The sequence below is a fragment of the Buteo buteo genome, chromosome 19, assembly GCF_964188355.1.
Source record: "Buteo buteo chromosome 19, bButBut1.hap1.1, whole genome shotgun sequence".
Classification (NCBI taxonomy): Eukaryota; Metazoa; Chordata; class Aves; order Accipitriformes; family Accipitridae; genus Buteo; species Buteo buteo.
In genome coordinates this window covers 13,665,116-13,679,864 of record NC_134189.1, presented here as the reverse complement: position 1 = coordinate 13,679,864, position 14,749 = coordinate 13,665,116, and the positions used below count along the sequence as shown (strand labels likewise).

Sequence of the window (14,749 nt, the reverse complement as noted above, 5' to 3'; positions counted from 1 at the left end):
TGAGAGGACTTTATTAAGGCTCTACTATTCTGGTCACAAGGAAAACTTCCTTTATATTCTCACTTTTACTACAGTGTAGTAGCTGGGGATTTAGTTTGGAAATTACAGAATCATGGAAAATTGTGCTGAGATGGACCTTGTGAGATGGTCTAGTCCATTCCCCTGTCTCAAGGAAGATCATACATTCCTAAACTGTTTCTAATGAAAGGTCCCCCTAACTTAACCTTAAAACCTCAAATTATGGAGATTCCACAATCTCTTTAGGCAATCTGTTCCAAAGTTTTGCTATCCAGAGGATACATGTTCACCCTCAGTTGATTCTGTTTAATACTTCGTTGTGCAGCAAAACTTGAAAGGAGATTGAACACAGGAAAGCAAAACACAGGAAGTAGAAAGGACCTCCAATATTATCAATGCCAACTCTTTACTGTTAGAGGCAACCATGTCAGGTAAAGCCTTCCTGGTATACGTACAGAGCTCAATATTTCAGCTCAACTTGTTGACCTTTCTCCCTAAATGCTCAAAACAAATTCTGCTGAGAACTTCATCTTTCTCAAGGTTAAGAATCTCCTGTAAAGTAGAACCATGAAATCAGAAGAACATTACAAAGCCTGTGAGATATGTTTCTAGGTATATAGTGTGCAGGTAATATTTTTACAAAGTCCCAGAAGATTTGCTTGCTAATAGACATGGTGAAATCTCAAAAGTGAAAGGTAGATCCCTCCTGAAAATTACAATTCCTTCTGAAACAGATGATGATACTTCAAAGTTTCCCAAGACAGTGTTTGAGATCTCACACAAAAAAATCAGTATTCACCAGGACTGCACAAGATGCTCCTAACTTTCAAGAGAACTTCATCTGAGACAGGATAGTGATATTGGGCTCAGGAAAAAAATAAAATTGTGACTCTTCTAAGAAGAAGTCATAGAAAGTGTGGAAGAAGGAGAGAGGCTGGGTCGAAGTAAAGTCAACACAGAGTTAATGAGAAAAAGTAAGACCAAATTCAGTAGAATTGGAGAGCAAGTTTTCTGAGCTGAGGATGAGGAAGATGTTAGGTCAGAGCTGGGAGGAGCTCTTAACTTCAGTTATCCCCTAAATGTTTAACATGAAAGACAAGCATGACTGTCAGATACGATTGTTCTCATCTTTACCAATGTCGTAACTGATGCTTCAGACAGTATTTGCCAACCCCAATGTATTGAGGTATCCTTCAAGATACAACCCCATGTGTCAAGGCATCATTAAAGATATGAAATGGCATGAGGTACCTGTGTTTAGGTAGCTGGATTCCACTCCTTATGACACATGACTGAATTTAAACTCCAAAGAAGAAAGCCTTGTGTAATCTTAAATTATGTGAGGTCAGAATCTTTGTCCTTGTCCTGTAGCAGCTGTACCAACTTAGTTGGAAGAGCTTGTAAGTTATAATCATACCCCATGGTGCAGCTATACTAGCAGAACGCAATGGCCCAATGGAAAGGACAACCCTTTCAGACAGGACGTGCTGGAGTACTGAATATTATCAATGACTTCTTAAATTCAAAACTAAAGCAATCCAAACCATCATTGAGATGTAGCTCTCCCAGAAGAAACATTTTTTTCCAATGCTCATAACTCAAAATGAGTCATACTTGATTAACTTCACTTGGGCCAGGAGACTAATCATGGGATGCTATTTGTAATTTATTTAAGGAAAGTCAGAGAGAGCATTAGAATAACATTCAGAATGGAAAACATGTTATAACCTTAACATAGTGTCACTGTTATAACGTAATGAAAACAGAGAACTAGGAACCTTCTCTATTAGCAGGCGTTGCCTTTTTTTTTTTTTTTTTTGAGTGTGTCTACTCTCCAGTGGAAAAGTTATTAAATATATGTGAGACTCCAATCCAGAGAGCAACTGTCCAGCTCAGTTATTGGTGGGGTAATAGATCAGAAAGTTTCACCTCCTCCTTCTCCTCACAGCTGCCCCGCACACATGCACACACACACAGAGGCAAGGAAACTCTACGCCTATAGCACCTACCTTGGGTTTGAAGGCGATTAATTTCAGGACCATCTCAACAGTGAAGAGGCCAGTGAAGAGCATGTTGAGGATATTCATGGCTTCCTTGAACATGCAGCTCTGACCGTAGTGCTGAAAAATAGCATCCCGGTAGCAGCGTGAGGAACAGACATCAGCTAGTTAGGAATCCACAGGGCCCCTCCTGATCTCCCTTTATGTTGAGGTTCTCTAAAGAAAACCCCAGCACGCTCCATTTTTTCAAATTAGAATTCCCATCTCCCTTCACACATAAGCATTTCCATACCTCCAGCCATTTTTGCCATCTGGCTCTGGATCTCCTATCTTTTTAAAAAAATCTTTTTGAGTAGGGTCTACCAAAATCACACTTATCGTTCCGGTTGAGGGCTCATTGTAAATTTGCATAATGGTACAAGACAGTCTCCAATTGTGTTTGTTATCTCAGCCTTCCCTAACACTTAGATTACTTTTTTGTTTGATTGCTACTGCACAGTGAACAGGGGTTTCACTGAGCTGTTCATAATGATACCAAGCCATTCCCCAAGTAATTACACTTAATTCAGGATTCTGCAAAGTACACGAGCAGCTCAAATCATATCTTTCCAATATGCATTATCTTGCATTTGTCAACTCTGAATTAAATTTGCAATCATGCTACCCATTCACTTAACTTTATTAAGATCTTATGAAGTTACTCTCCATCTTTTATTGATTAATTGAAGTAGTGTCTTCTGCAAATGTTGCCACCTCACTCTTCATATCCCTATTTCCAGATCATTATACTTGAGACTGATTGCACTGCCTTATTCTAAGGTCATCTTCCAGTTCATGTTATAAGACCTCATTTGTAGTTGCTTAGCTTTGATAAACTTTAACCAGCTGGGGTGAATTTTCATATTCTACATTGACTCAGGGTGATTGATTTAAAGGAGTTTCAGTTAAAACAATTCAGCTGCAGCTGAAAACCAGGCCAGGGAAAAATATATTGTTGAGGCATTTTCAAAATTTCTTGTAACATTTTCCTTGAAAGACTCTAGTGCCTGCAGGACTCTGCTAAAAACTTGCAAATTTAGTGGAATGTGGCTTTTGTGTTTGCTGTCCATTAAAATTTTTGACCCAAATCTGGCCACAGTATAAGCCATTGAAAAACGATGCTTTTCTCAAGATGGATATAGACTTCCCAGAATCTCCAGAGATGCTGTCCTGCCTATGGGCTCAGAAACATTTCACAGCTTCTAGCTCTACCTGCCCTGGGCATGTACTAGTGTCACAGCAACTGAGCACACTTCAAAGCTTCAGAGTGAACATAACAGTCCCTCTCTACCGCTTCATGACAGCAGGGCAGTAGATACTTCAACTGAGAGCAGAGCACTTTCTTGTGCTTATGCTGCCTCACTCCTTTATTGGTACCTTAGGCAAGACAGCAGAGGAAGCATTTTCAGTGGGGACAGGAAAGAGCTAGACCAGATGAAGAAAAAGTAGGGAAGTCAAGAAATCTAGTGAGATTGGACTGAGACAGTGAGAGAAAATAAGGTGAAAATTGACTGTGAATATAGACTTAGACTGTTAGTGAGTAGTAGGAAAACGAGGCTAGTTTTGGTGGGAGGCTGGTAGTGGGGCAGACTGGGATGGATCCAGTGGAAAATGTAGTGGTGGGATGCTAACGTCAAAAGAGAAGTTGGTGTAGGAGTGAAAGGGGAGTTGGATTCACAGTAAGGGACAAACTAGAGAAGGGAACAAACTGTAGCAGACAATCAAATGGAAAGGGCAGAGAGAGACCAGAAAGGAGGTCCATGGAGGGGTAACCGCAACTGGGAGTCTGTGTAGTGAGGAGAAGAGAAGGACTGGTTGAGGGGTGGGAATCTGAACTGTCTGGGCCACTGACCAGCCAGGGAAGAGAGTTCAGAGACTGACTGGGTGAGGGGGAAGAATGGGTTTTAGGGAGGAAAATGACAGGCAGACTAGCTCTTAAGCAGACAGAGCATAGAAGAGAACAGGGCTTGAGTGGCCAAGGAAACTGGGAGTGCAGAGATAAGCTTAGCAGGTGGAGTCTGCGACCGACTGAAAATGAAAGGGAGGTGAGAAAGGCCTTGGGCAGAGACAGACTGGAAGGAACAAGCCAGGAAAGTACAGACTTGGGGAAATGTACAGACCAGTTTGTGTCTACGAGGGCCCATTTCCTGACTGAAGGGAGCTAAGACTTCTTTTTTTGTAAGCTGGCTACTTAGTAAAGGTTTTGACTCCTTCCCCTTTACTGCTGTTCCACCTCCACGTGGTGATCTACCATCTCTATTTGCTATTCTTGTAGATCCAGCTGCAAATGTTTCTCTGGTGGATTCACATTAGATGTTTGGAAAACCTTCCCACAGTAAGGAAAATGAATGCACAGCACAGCAGGTAGTAAGGCAATCCGTAGCATCAGCAGGCAAACACTTAACAAGAAATGCTTCAGGTGGAGCTGATCCTGCCTTTAGGTGATGGGCTAGACAATATGTCCTCTAGGGATTCTTTCTAGACCGTTTCTATGGTTATTAATACAGAATAAAGGAGATACTAGGGCCTTCCTACCCTCTATCCCCAGTTTCCTTGATTGCCTTGTTTGTCAAAATATTTGTTCTCTACTTTTTAACACAGAAAAGCCCCAAATTTAGAATTCAGATTTCAGGTAAGTGGCAGTTCCGGGCTTATTGCTGCATTTCATACAAGACAAGTCAAAATTGAGAAGTCACTTGTTACTATAGTGGCCACTAAATTGAGCTGTGATATAACTGTTGGGTTTTTTCATTTGTTTGTTTTTAAGGACTTAAAACAGAATTGTTGAAAGCATCAGATATTAGCAGGAAGAGGACGAGAGGCAGATTCCTCATTTTAACTAAATGTCATCAGGAGTGAACATGGTGCAATGGTTTTTATCATGTCCCTGTCCCTCTCCCTCAATACATGGTGTGAAGGTGAAGGTAGGTCTCAGCCTCAGCCGTTTCTATATTTTCCCCAACAAAGTCTAATAATTCACTACCTGTAAGGTTTTCTCCTTGCTTACTTACTTGCATGGCCAGGCAGATGGTGTTCAGCAGGATCAGAACGAACATCAGGTATTCAAAATAGGTGGAGTTGACCACATACCAAACTTTGTACTGGTACTGGTTTTTAGGAATGTATCTCCTCAGGGGCCGGGCTTTCAGGGCATATTCTACACACTGGCGCTGTGAAAGAGGCAGGGTAGATTTAAAACTTAAACCCAAAATACAGGGTTGGTCAGCTACCTCCAAATTTAATAAAAATACATGTTTCAAGTTTTTGATTAAAATGAAAATGCTTGGTAGAAGAATTTCTTTCAAGTCATAATCTGAATGTGCAAATTCCACCTGTTGAAGAGTTCCATATGCATTTACTTTGGCCAGACAATGCTGCCATACTCATCTAATCTTAGTGAACCAAACGGTACAGCACACATTTTAAAGTAAATGTTGTCCCTTGAGCAAATCTTACAGCAAGATTTTTTTACCTGACTCCTGAAAGATGGCAGTGAAGCCAGCTTATTGTTTTATCTTGTAGCAATCTTCACATGTTCCTGTCTGTATGTGTTTCTTTTTAAAATGCTTATTCTCAATGTATTTTCTACCTTTAGTGGCAACGAGGCGTTGTAAATTACCTGGTTTTTGTCCAGCTCACAGTTCTTGTACTCTTGTTCTCCTTGTTCCTGAAATGTGACGATGACGAAACCAACGAAGATGTTCATCATGAAGAAAGCAATGATGATGATGTAGATAATAAAGAAGATGGAGATCTCAACCCTGTGATTATAGATGGGTCCCACATCCTCCATGTGGGAATCAATGGACCTATACAGCAACCTGAAAGCAAACAGGAGCCCAATGGAGAGAAAATCTGCAACTGCCTTGAAGCCTTATAGGTGATGTTATAAAGTTTAACTCTGTGATTTTCTTCTACTTGTATCAAAATTAATTCACTCACAGATGCACAGACTTGCACTGATCTGAGCGTGAACTCTTGCAAAAGACAAGATAAGGGTCTTACTAAGTTTACACATTTGAACCTGTTCAGGGGTGAAATGTTTTCACTGTTGAACAATTAAAATTTAAAACAAAAGCATGCCCTTCAGTGAACAGAAGACAGGAGAGTCTGTTGTTGGAAAATGAGTTTTGTGAGAAAAGGGCATCTCAACACTTTTAACATTTGTTAACGCTGCTGTTGGCATCACCCGGTGACATAGGTGAGGGTCAGCTGCCTGATACCCGGCATGTCCATGTCACTCTGTCAGAGTGGAACTGTGGGAGTCCTCGGCCCCGGTGGCACAGACAACACAGCCTGGTAAGACATCCCATGTCTGCCCGTGTGGTAGACATAGCACTGCTGTGTTTCATATTGCCCTGCTGCCTCGATTGGGAAACTTGCAACACCTAGCAACACTGGTAAGTGCCTGACAGGCATTTTATATCCATTTATATACATAATATTTGTAACAAATATTGCTATCCCTGCTACTACTGGCAATCATTTTTTAAGAGGTAGAGACAGTGCTGTGCACTGTTTACAAGTAGAGGAACAGCAATTCCTGCAGGTCCTGAGGAATTTACAAAGTACATAATACAATGACTGCTGCTACTATTGCTATGTTTAATGCTTTAGACTTATTTGAATACTTAGAATGGGAAAGACTATGCTCTGCATTTTAATTTTCTCTTTTGAAATGAATGAGGACATTACTAGTGTTGCACCGGCCCAAGAAGCACTCACTCTGGCCAGCCCTCAAAGGTTGAGACAGTGAAGAGTGCCATCATGGCAGTCAAGACGTTGTCGAAGTCAAACTTGCTGTTCTCCCAGCTCCGGGGCTGTATCATCGGTTGGTTGACCTCACCATCCTTGTACGTAATGTAGTACCCTCTGTGGATGGAGAGCAGAGAGAGAACATGGCAGAACTGCACTTCCAGTATGAGGCCCGGAGAATGGATAGCCAGTGAAGGGAGCTAACTGGGAAAGGTCAGACCCACCTGCATTCTGCTGCTGTCTGCTTGGAGCTATCAGTGCAGCTGTAGAGCTTGCCCTTGAAAAGGAAGAAAGAGGAATGAAGCTTCCTTTCCTGACAGTGCAAGGGTTAGGGCAGATCATGTAGCAAGGAGACTGCATATACTACTTGCTTAACCAACTATGAGTATGTTTAAATGCTCATTTGCAGGCAGATGTGAGCAAACTGGATTGAGAGTTGCCTGCATCTAGGTAGTTCAGAGCACAGGCACAGGCTTTCATCTGCTTGTGCAGTACTTCTATGTGTATTTTCTGAGGTGCATGACCACTGAGTGCTGCAGAACACTTGTCAGAAGGGTGGTGAAGGGCAAAGAAATAAAAGCAGACATAAAGAAGTGAATGAATAACCTCCCATAATTATCTGGCATGCCCCTTCCTCTACAAGATGAGGGGTAGACAGCCTGCAAATACCAATCCTTTGGAACAGCCCCCTTCCCCTCTCTGGCACTAAGTCATGCCACAAGCTGTTTAGGGAAGAAGGTGATGTTACTGATGATTTCTTATAATTCTAGATGAAGGGCAGGAGCTCTGAATATGCCTGGTGCAGTTTTGGGGAACTGCTGGTAGCAGGAGCCCAGGTAACACTGACAGTGCCCTAAATGTTTTGCCTTTCACACAGAGGACTCCATCTCCCCTTCATTGGGCTTCTTCACACTATTTTTCTTCACACCCCATAATATAGCTCAGTGCAATGGATGAATGAATGGGCTCAATGGTTTTACCTTAAACAACTGAACTCCAATGCAGGCAAACATGAACTGCAGCAAAGTGGTGACAATCACAATGTTTCCGATGGTTCGGATGGCGACAAACACACACTGGACCACATGCTGCAAATGGAAGATAGGAACAAAAGTAACCTGCAGGATTGTTCTGAGCTGCTCTGTCTAAGGGAGAAACCCAAGACTAAAAATACAAATAAAACAATTTCATTTAACTATTGTCCATTAAGTAATGTCTCAGGAAAGGGGAGAGAAAATAAACATGTTACACTCCTCACTGTACTCTTAGAAGCAGGCAGAAAGGGATAGGAAAACACCAGACCTCAGCTCTCTGAAACTTCCAGCAGGACCAGCTTACATAGTTGGGCGCCCACCAGCCCACAGGAAGGAGTTTATCTAATATAAAAAGGCTATGTTAAAATAGGCTTGTAAGCCCATCTAGCAAAGTACATAATTCAGCCTTAGTGGTGATGCTGGGCCACCCAGCTGGAAAGCAGCTTGGCAGAAAAGAACCTGGGGATCCTGGTGGACATCAAGTTGAACATGAGCCCTTGCTGCAAAGAAGACAAATGGTATCCTGGGCTGCATTTGGCAAAGTACCTTCAGCAGGTTGAAGGAGGTGATCCTTCCCCTCTACTCAGCACTGGTGAGGCCACACCTGGAGTACTAGGTCCAGTTCTGGGCTCCACAGTACAAGAGAGATATAGACATGCTGAGGAGAGTCCAGTGAAGGGCCACAAAGATGATTAAGGGACTGGAGCATCTCTCCCATGAGGTAAGGCTGAGAGAGCTGGGGCTGTTCAGCCTGGAGAAGAGAAGGCTTGGGGGAATCTTGTCAATGTATATTGAAGGGATGGTGTAGTGAAGGCAGAGCCAGGCTCTTTTCAGTGGTGCCCACTGACAGGACAAGACCCAACGGGCACAAACTGAAACCCAGGAGGTTCCTCTGAACGTTGGGAAACACTTTTTTTACTGTGAGGGTGACTGAGCATTAGAACAGGTTGTCCAGAGAGGTTGTGTTGTCTCCTTCCTTGGAGATATTCAAAAGCCATCTGGGCATGGTCCTGGGAAACCTGCTCTCAGTGGCCCTGCTTGAGCAGGGTTGTTAGACAAGACAACCTCCAGAGGTCCCTTCCAACCTCAACCATTCTGTTTTTCTACTGAAACATTACTTGAACCATTGCAAAAGTCCTTGTAGCCTGAAATAACTTGAATTTATAGTTTACAGAATGCATTGGGACTCTTCTAACCTTTAGTCCTTTGGCTCTGTTGATGGCCCTCAGTGGTCTAAGGACTCGCAGAACACGCAGGATCTTCACCACGTTGATGGCACTGGACCTGGAAGAAGGTATTGGAAGGTTTGAGAGATAGAGCAATATAGGGACTGTGTTGCAAGGGCAGATGGGTTTCACCCACTCTTTCTTGTTTTAAATCCTACATAGCCTTGGACTGCTTAGGATAGTTAGAGAGTCAACTCTTTGCTATGGCACTTCAAGGGTAAGGGAACTACTCTCTGATATTATCTTCATAGGTCTTGCTTCCTCATCTGGGCAGGCTCAGTATACATTCTCCTGACTTTCACCATCTGTGCTGTATTAATGAAGGGAATTAAACATGGGCAGGGTAGTTTTTTAAGCAGGGCAAGCTGCCAAATGTTCTGTAGATACCTATGATATGGAAATTGTGCCAAGATGTAGTCATCGCAGGACATTTGCAGATAAGGCTCACAGAAGCACTTCACTGAAATATTCATAGAAGAGTGGAAACTCCAGGTTAGTCCAGCATTAAAGGTATACTGTCCACTTAGAGTATGATCCTGCAATGTGTTTGGCCTCTGATCCCAAAAATCAATTAAACACGTAAATAAATTTAAGGATGTGGAAACTCCCACTGAATTGATTAGGACAACTTATGTACTTAAGTACTGAACACAACTATCTACTACAACAGAGCTCTCTGCATCTTCCAAGACTAAAACCCTGACTGAGAATCTTCTCCATGCTGTATGACACTGAGCCCTCCTACTGATTTTGGAAACAGTTTTTTTGCTAACATATTAAGAGTCTAGATGGGTCTGTAAGAAAGAAACAGCAGGTCAAAACAAGCACTGTGCCATTCTTAAGACCTTGACTGAAAGCCCAAAGGACCTGACAAATCCTTCTGCTTGACTTAGCTCTGGAACATAATATACGCAAGCTGCTAACCTGTAATGGTAACAATTAGGAGCTTATTTCTTATCAGATGTGATACTACTTAGGAAACTCACTATCCAACACATAGAGTTCCACATAGTCAAGTAAATCTATAAACTTATTAAGCAAATTAACAGATCAGACAAGATTAAGTGGTGCAACAGAAGCAGGATCAACTGTCTCTGCCACCAGTACTCTGCAGATTCTCACACAGCTCATCAAGTGCTTGATTGTCTTCCATTGACCAAGACCCGCAACATCTTAGGAAGTAGAAAAACATTATCACCCCATTTTCCAAAGAGGTTATGAGACCTCTAGGAGGGAACAGTCACTTAACTGTCCTGTACTGATACAGTGAATCAGGGATCTTGGAACAAAGCTAAGTGTCGTGATTGCCAATGGACCACGTTTCTTGTTCTCATTTTCTCTTTCTGGAAGACGCCCCCTCCAAGTCACTAGTGTAGCATTTCCCAGTTATTACCTCCCCTCTTGAGGATGAATTTTAATGATCTTGAATAATCTGAGAAAAATACCTCCAGGCTCATGAGAAAAATCTTACCCAGATAAGACAATGAGCCTGAGGTATCACCTCCCAACCTGGCCCTACGATCCCCCCAAACCAGCCAGTTGAAAGTAGCTCACTCACTGGATCCCAAAGGAGATGAGAGAAACGCTGACCACCAGCAGGTCTAAGATGTTGAAATAGTTTCTGCAGAAGGAGCCCTTATGGAGGAAAGCCCCGTATGCGGTCATCTGCAGGAAGGCACATGAAGACACAAACACACTTTGCCATTAGCATCTGTTCAGAAACCAAACCCAGATGGTTGTGCTCACAGTATAGAACTGGGGAGGGGCAGTATTTCTAACACATCAGACAATTTACTCCCAGACCCCAAAGGAGAACTTGAGTCCCCATTGAAAGAAAAGAGAGCGAAGACGACAGTAAGATAATTATGAAAGACCTAACTAGGGAAAGACAATACGAGGTTCAGTGAGGAAAATACGCACTTTGAGTGCATAGAGTACATAATGTTTAGAATCAGCAAAGCAGCAGAATGACTGTTTGCAAAAACTACTCTGCAATCATATGCTTTTCCCCTTTTCTTCAATACCAGAGGACACTTGTGAGTATGATGCTTGTATTATATAAAGGTCTCTTTAGCTAAACTAAATAAAATATATAAAATAAAAAGGGCTCTTTTGTAATGTTTTTCAATGCTTAGGCCAGCTGCAGTGGACAGTTGAGCTCTCTTCCCTCCATGAAGAAAAAACAGAATCCCTCAGAGATTTGATGCTTTAGAGCTGAACTGAAGCAACTGGAGGAATTCCTGCTCTCTTCAGTTTTCTTCTTCTGTTCAGCTCAATCCTGTATCCTTTTCCTATCCCTATCCAGCTTCCTCCATTTTTATTAATGCAGTTGTATTTTCCCCTCGGTTTTCCTCACAAAGCCCAAGGTAAGATTCCTAGAGACAGAGTGGTTTCTTTGTGGAGGTAATCATTATGCACATCACCCAGCAGAGGAAGGGAAAAATTTTACATATTTTACAAGGGACCCTCTGCTCCATCTTGGTCTGAAGGGGTATTGAATACCTGCTGGCTTTGAGGAGGATGTCACAGCTCCACAACTGGATTAAGTGACAGTGTAAACAGAAATGGATCTTGGACACAATATCAGACCTAAGCACTTCCAAGCTCAGAATTTGAATTTTAGACTGAGCTCAGTTACAGAATGTGACTAAATGGGTCTGGCACTGTTAGGAGGGTGAGGTGATGGGGGTATTTTTACCACCTACCTTAGACTCAGTGAGTGATCTAATGTAGCTGCTTTGAAGAAACCCCATCCCCACAACTGCTAATGCCCTTCTATTACCTGGGTTAGGAACACAGGGTTCTAAATTTGTTCCTCTGAATCTCATCTAAGTTAGGTGTCTAAAGTAACTTGAGGAGACACCATGAGACTGTTCCTCAATGACGAGCTCTAGCCAGACTCACAGCTGAGAAGTGTGAACTAGAAATTCAAACCAGAGTTTTCTGGCTCCTGCTAATACCTCAGGGTGGCATACCTGCTAGGGGTTTCCAGCCATGCCTACCTGTGATTATTCAGAGGAGAGTAGAAGGGCACATGGTATATCAGATAATTTTTTTCACCAAACATCCATGACATCAGGGAACTGACTATCAATCAGTCAGACAGAACTTAGAAGGGAGGGAAGTATAAACTCTGATCTTGGCTTAGAATTTATACTTATAAACACATTCAATTGGGGAGGGGGGGACGGGTTCTTGCCATTACAAATGTGGTAAAGGTGTCCTTTACTGGTTAGATTTTGTATGGCAATCTTGAAAGAAAGGAGACACCATTGAAATCAGGAGGGGAAGCTCTGCTGAGTTTAAGTTCTATACAAACTGTGGTTCTCTTAAGCCTGTTGAGAGATTTTGTTACCTCAGAAGAGACCCTCAAAGAGTGTATAATCTACGTCTGCCTCACATCTGGGCCATTGAACAAGCTTTTAGGATGTCAATTAAAAAACCTTGGTGGCCACCTTGCTAACATTCACCAGGCTCCACCATGGCAGTGTAAGGCTTGCAGGTGTCACCAGCAACATGAGGGGGGATGAAGCTTGTTTCTCTCCAGCCTTGGATATCCTATGGCTATTTATTCTCTTGTTTCTTACCATTTACACTAACTTTGCTGTTGTGCAAAACATTGTGCTCAATGCAAGGCAGCAGAGAAACACGCACTGAGAAACCAAGCAACTTGTGAGGCAGGAACTGACAGGATATGAACAGAAGAATTTCTAAAACATTTGTAGTCCTTGCCCTCCTCTTCCACATGAACCCAGAGAATATCCAGGAGTGTTGACATAAACCCACTGAAGTTAAGAGGAGGACATGGGAAGGCTCAGGTACTATGCAGTACACTCCCCTGATGAAAACAGCAATATACCAATAAGTTGGGTTAGGTTCTGCTTCTGCTGAAGTCATGAGGAGTATTACCATTTGCTTCAGCGGGAGCAGAATTAGTAAGTTCAAACAGGTGCCTTGAACTATGCTTTTATTTTTAAATGTTGCTGTTGAGATGTTTTCCTTTTTTGACAGGCCTTTTTGATCAGTTATTTGGTATGCGCATGTTCAGAATTATTGTGTAAACACAGATGCACACTGCACACAAGCAGAATATGTACATCTCTTTGGAGAACGTTATGCCTATGGTGATTTTAAGTCATATCAAAAAGCACGTTTCTCTACAAAAATATGCAGGGGCCACCCTGCTTGCCAGCCTTCGGTATGGATACTGTTATTAGGGTCTTGAGCTGCAAGATTTGAGCAGCTCTAAGGTACTGCTTGCCAGCACTTGGAACTAGCTTGCTGAGAAAAAAACCCCAAGCTGCCAAATGAGCCTAGCATTTAGAAAGCCAGAACTTTGCTCAATTACTGTTATTTAAATTATTAGCCTACCAATTTGGGAAAATTAGAGTTAAGAACAAGGTAGCCTATTTTTATTTTCTTCTCAGATAGACCATCCTCCTGCACATTTCCTTTGGTATAGAGCACGTTCCTGGGAAACAGGAAGCCAGGTTACAAACAGGCAATGCAGCAATTTTCATTTGCAGCTACAGTCCTTGGTGTTTCAGTGATTTGTACTCTTGGTTATCTCTCCAACCTAAAAAGTGAGCTTCTGCACTGTGCTCCCTGTCTCCGATTTGACTGTGTGCCCTGTAACCATACAGAAGTCATTGGCCGCCCTCTGGCCTGGCCTTATCATGACTTGTACAGAACGGAAAACTTCCCTTTGGGTTGTAGCATGTGTAAGAGGAGGTGTATGTGCTCAGGGTTCCTTGCACAGCAAACAAATCCTGTTTCGGAAAGACTGGGCAGGGTAGAGAGAGAGAAATTTATAGGGTGATGGCCTTTTCTTGGTCCCCTCTTGCTTTTCCCACCAGGATCATCCTTTCATTGCAATTCCCCTAAAAAGCATGGTTTTGATATAGGCTCTGTATTACATATTTGAATATAAAAATTTTACAGAAGACTTTTTAAGCAACTACCAAAATGTTAAAATCAAAAGATAAACAATCTTTTGTGTAGAGATAATAATGGGGTTAAAAAAAAAAGAGAGAGCGATAGAGAGAAAGAAAGGAAGAAACAGAGAGAGGAAGAAATGAAGAAAGGAAGGAAGGAAGAAAGGAAGAAAGAAAGGAAGAAAGGAAGAAAGAAAGGAAGGAAGAAAGGAAGGAGAAAATGAGTGTATTGCTCATATTGGTTACCTTAAGAATAATTTCTAATGTAAAGATACTAGTGAAGACATAGTCTGCATTGCCTAGGATCTGAAAAATAAGCACAATTGGGTTAGTGGTACTGAGCGTGACCCAGGAACAAACAGGCGTGCGTGTTAGCAACAGATAGTGGCAGAAAACTAGTAAGCTTGTGAACAAGTAATGGTAGAGAAGATGGGCACTTTACCTTCAGAGCAATTTCAATGGTGAAAATGACAGTAAAAACTATATCAAAATAAAAGAGAATCTGTAAAAACAAAAGGGAATAGGATTGGGGAGGGTAGATCAGTGACTGATCACTTGAATGGGAAATCATAGTTCAAAATCAAATACATATGCATTTTAACAAGGGAACATGGAGGACTATATAGGAAATGGTTTTGTAACGACGTCCTGTTGAATGCAGTGAAGGTCCTGGCACAGAGGACAAGAAGCACATTACATGAAATCTTTTCGAGTTACAATCCCATGAGGGCTCTAGAGGCAAA

General features: G+C 42.1%; 1 protein-coding gene across 12 annotated transcripts in view; it reads right to left on the bottom strand.

The window, feature by feature from the left end:
- The window catches only part of CACNA1C (calcium voltage-gated channel subunit alpha1 C), a 490,124-nt gene that overhangs the window by 72,330 nt on the left and 403,045 nt on the right, over nt 1-14,749 (bottom strand). For all 12 annotated transcript variants that reach the window (XM_075051200.1, XM_075051188.1, XM_075051198.1 and 9 more), the window contains exons 21-29: nt 14,449-14,508; nt 10,631-10,737; nt 9,043-9,130; nt 7,793-7,900; nt 7,037-7,089; nt 6,783-6,929; nt 5,677-5,878; nt 5,069-5,227; nt 2,028-2,138 (exon numbers count right to left, since the gene is read on the bottom strand). In XM_075051200.1, the coding sequence (XP_074907301.1) occupies nt 2,028-2,138; nt 5,069-5,227; nt 5,677-5,878; nt 6,783-6,929; nt 7,037-7,089; nt 7,793-7,900; nt 9,043-9,130; nt 10,631-10,737; nt 14,449-14,508 (1,035 nt within the window). The remainder of the gene's footprint in view (nt 1-2,027; nt 2,139-5,068; nt 5,228-5,676; nt 5,879-6,782; nt 6,930-7,036; nt 7,090-7,792; nt 7,901-9,042; nt 9,131-10,630; nt 10,738-14,448; nt 14,509-14,749) is intronic.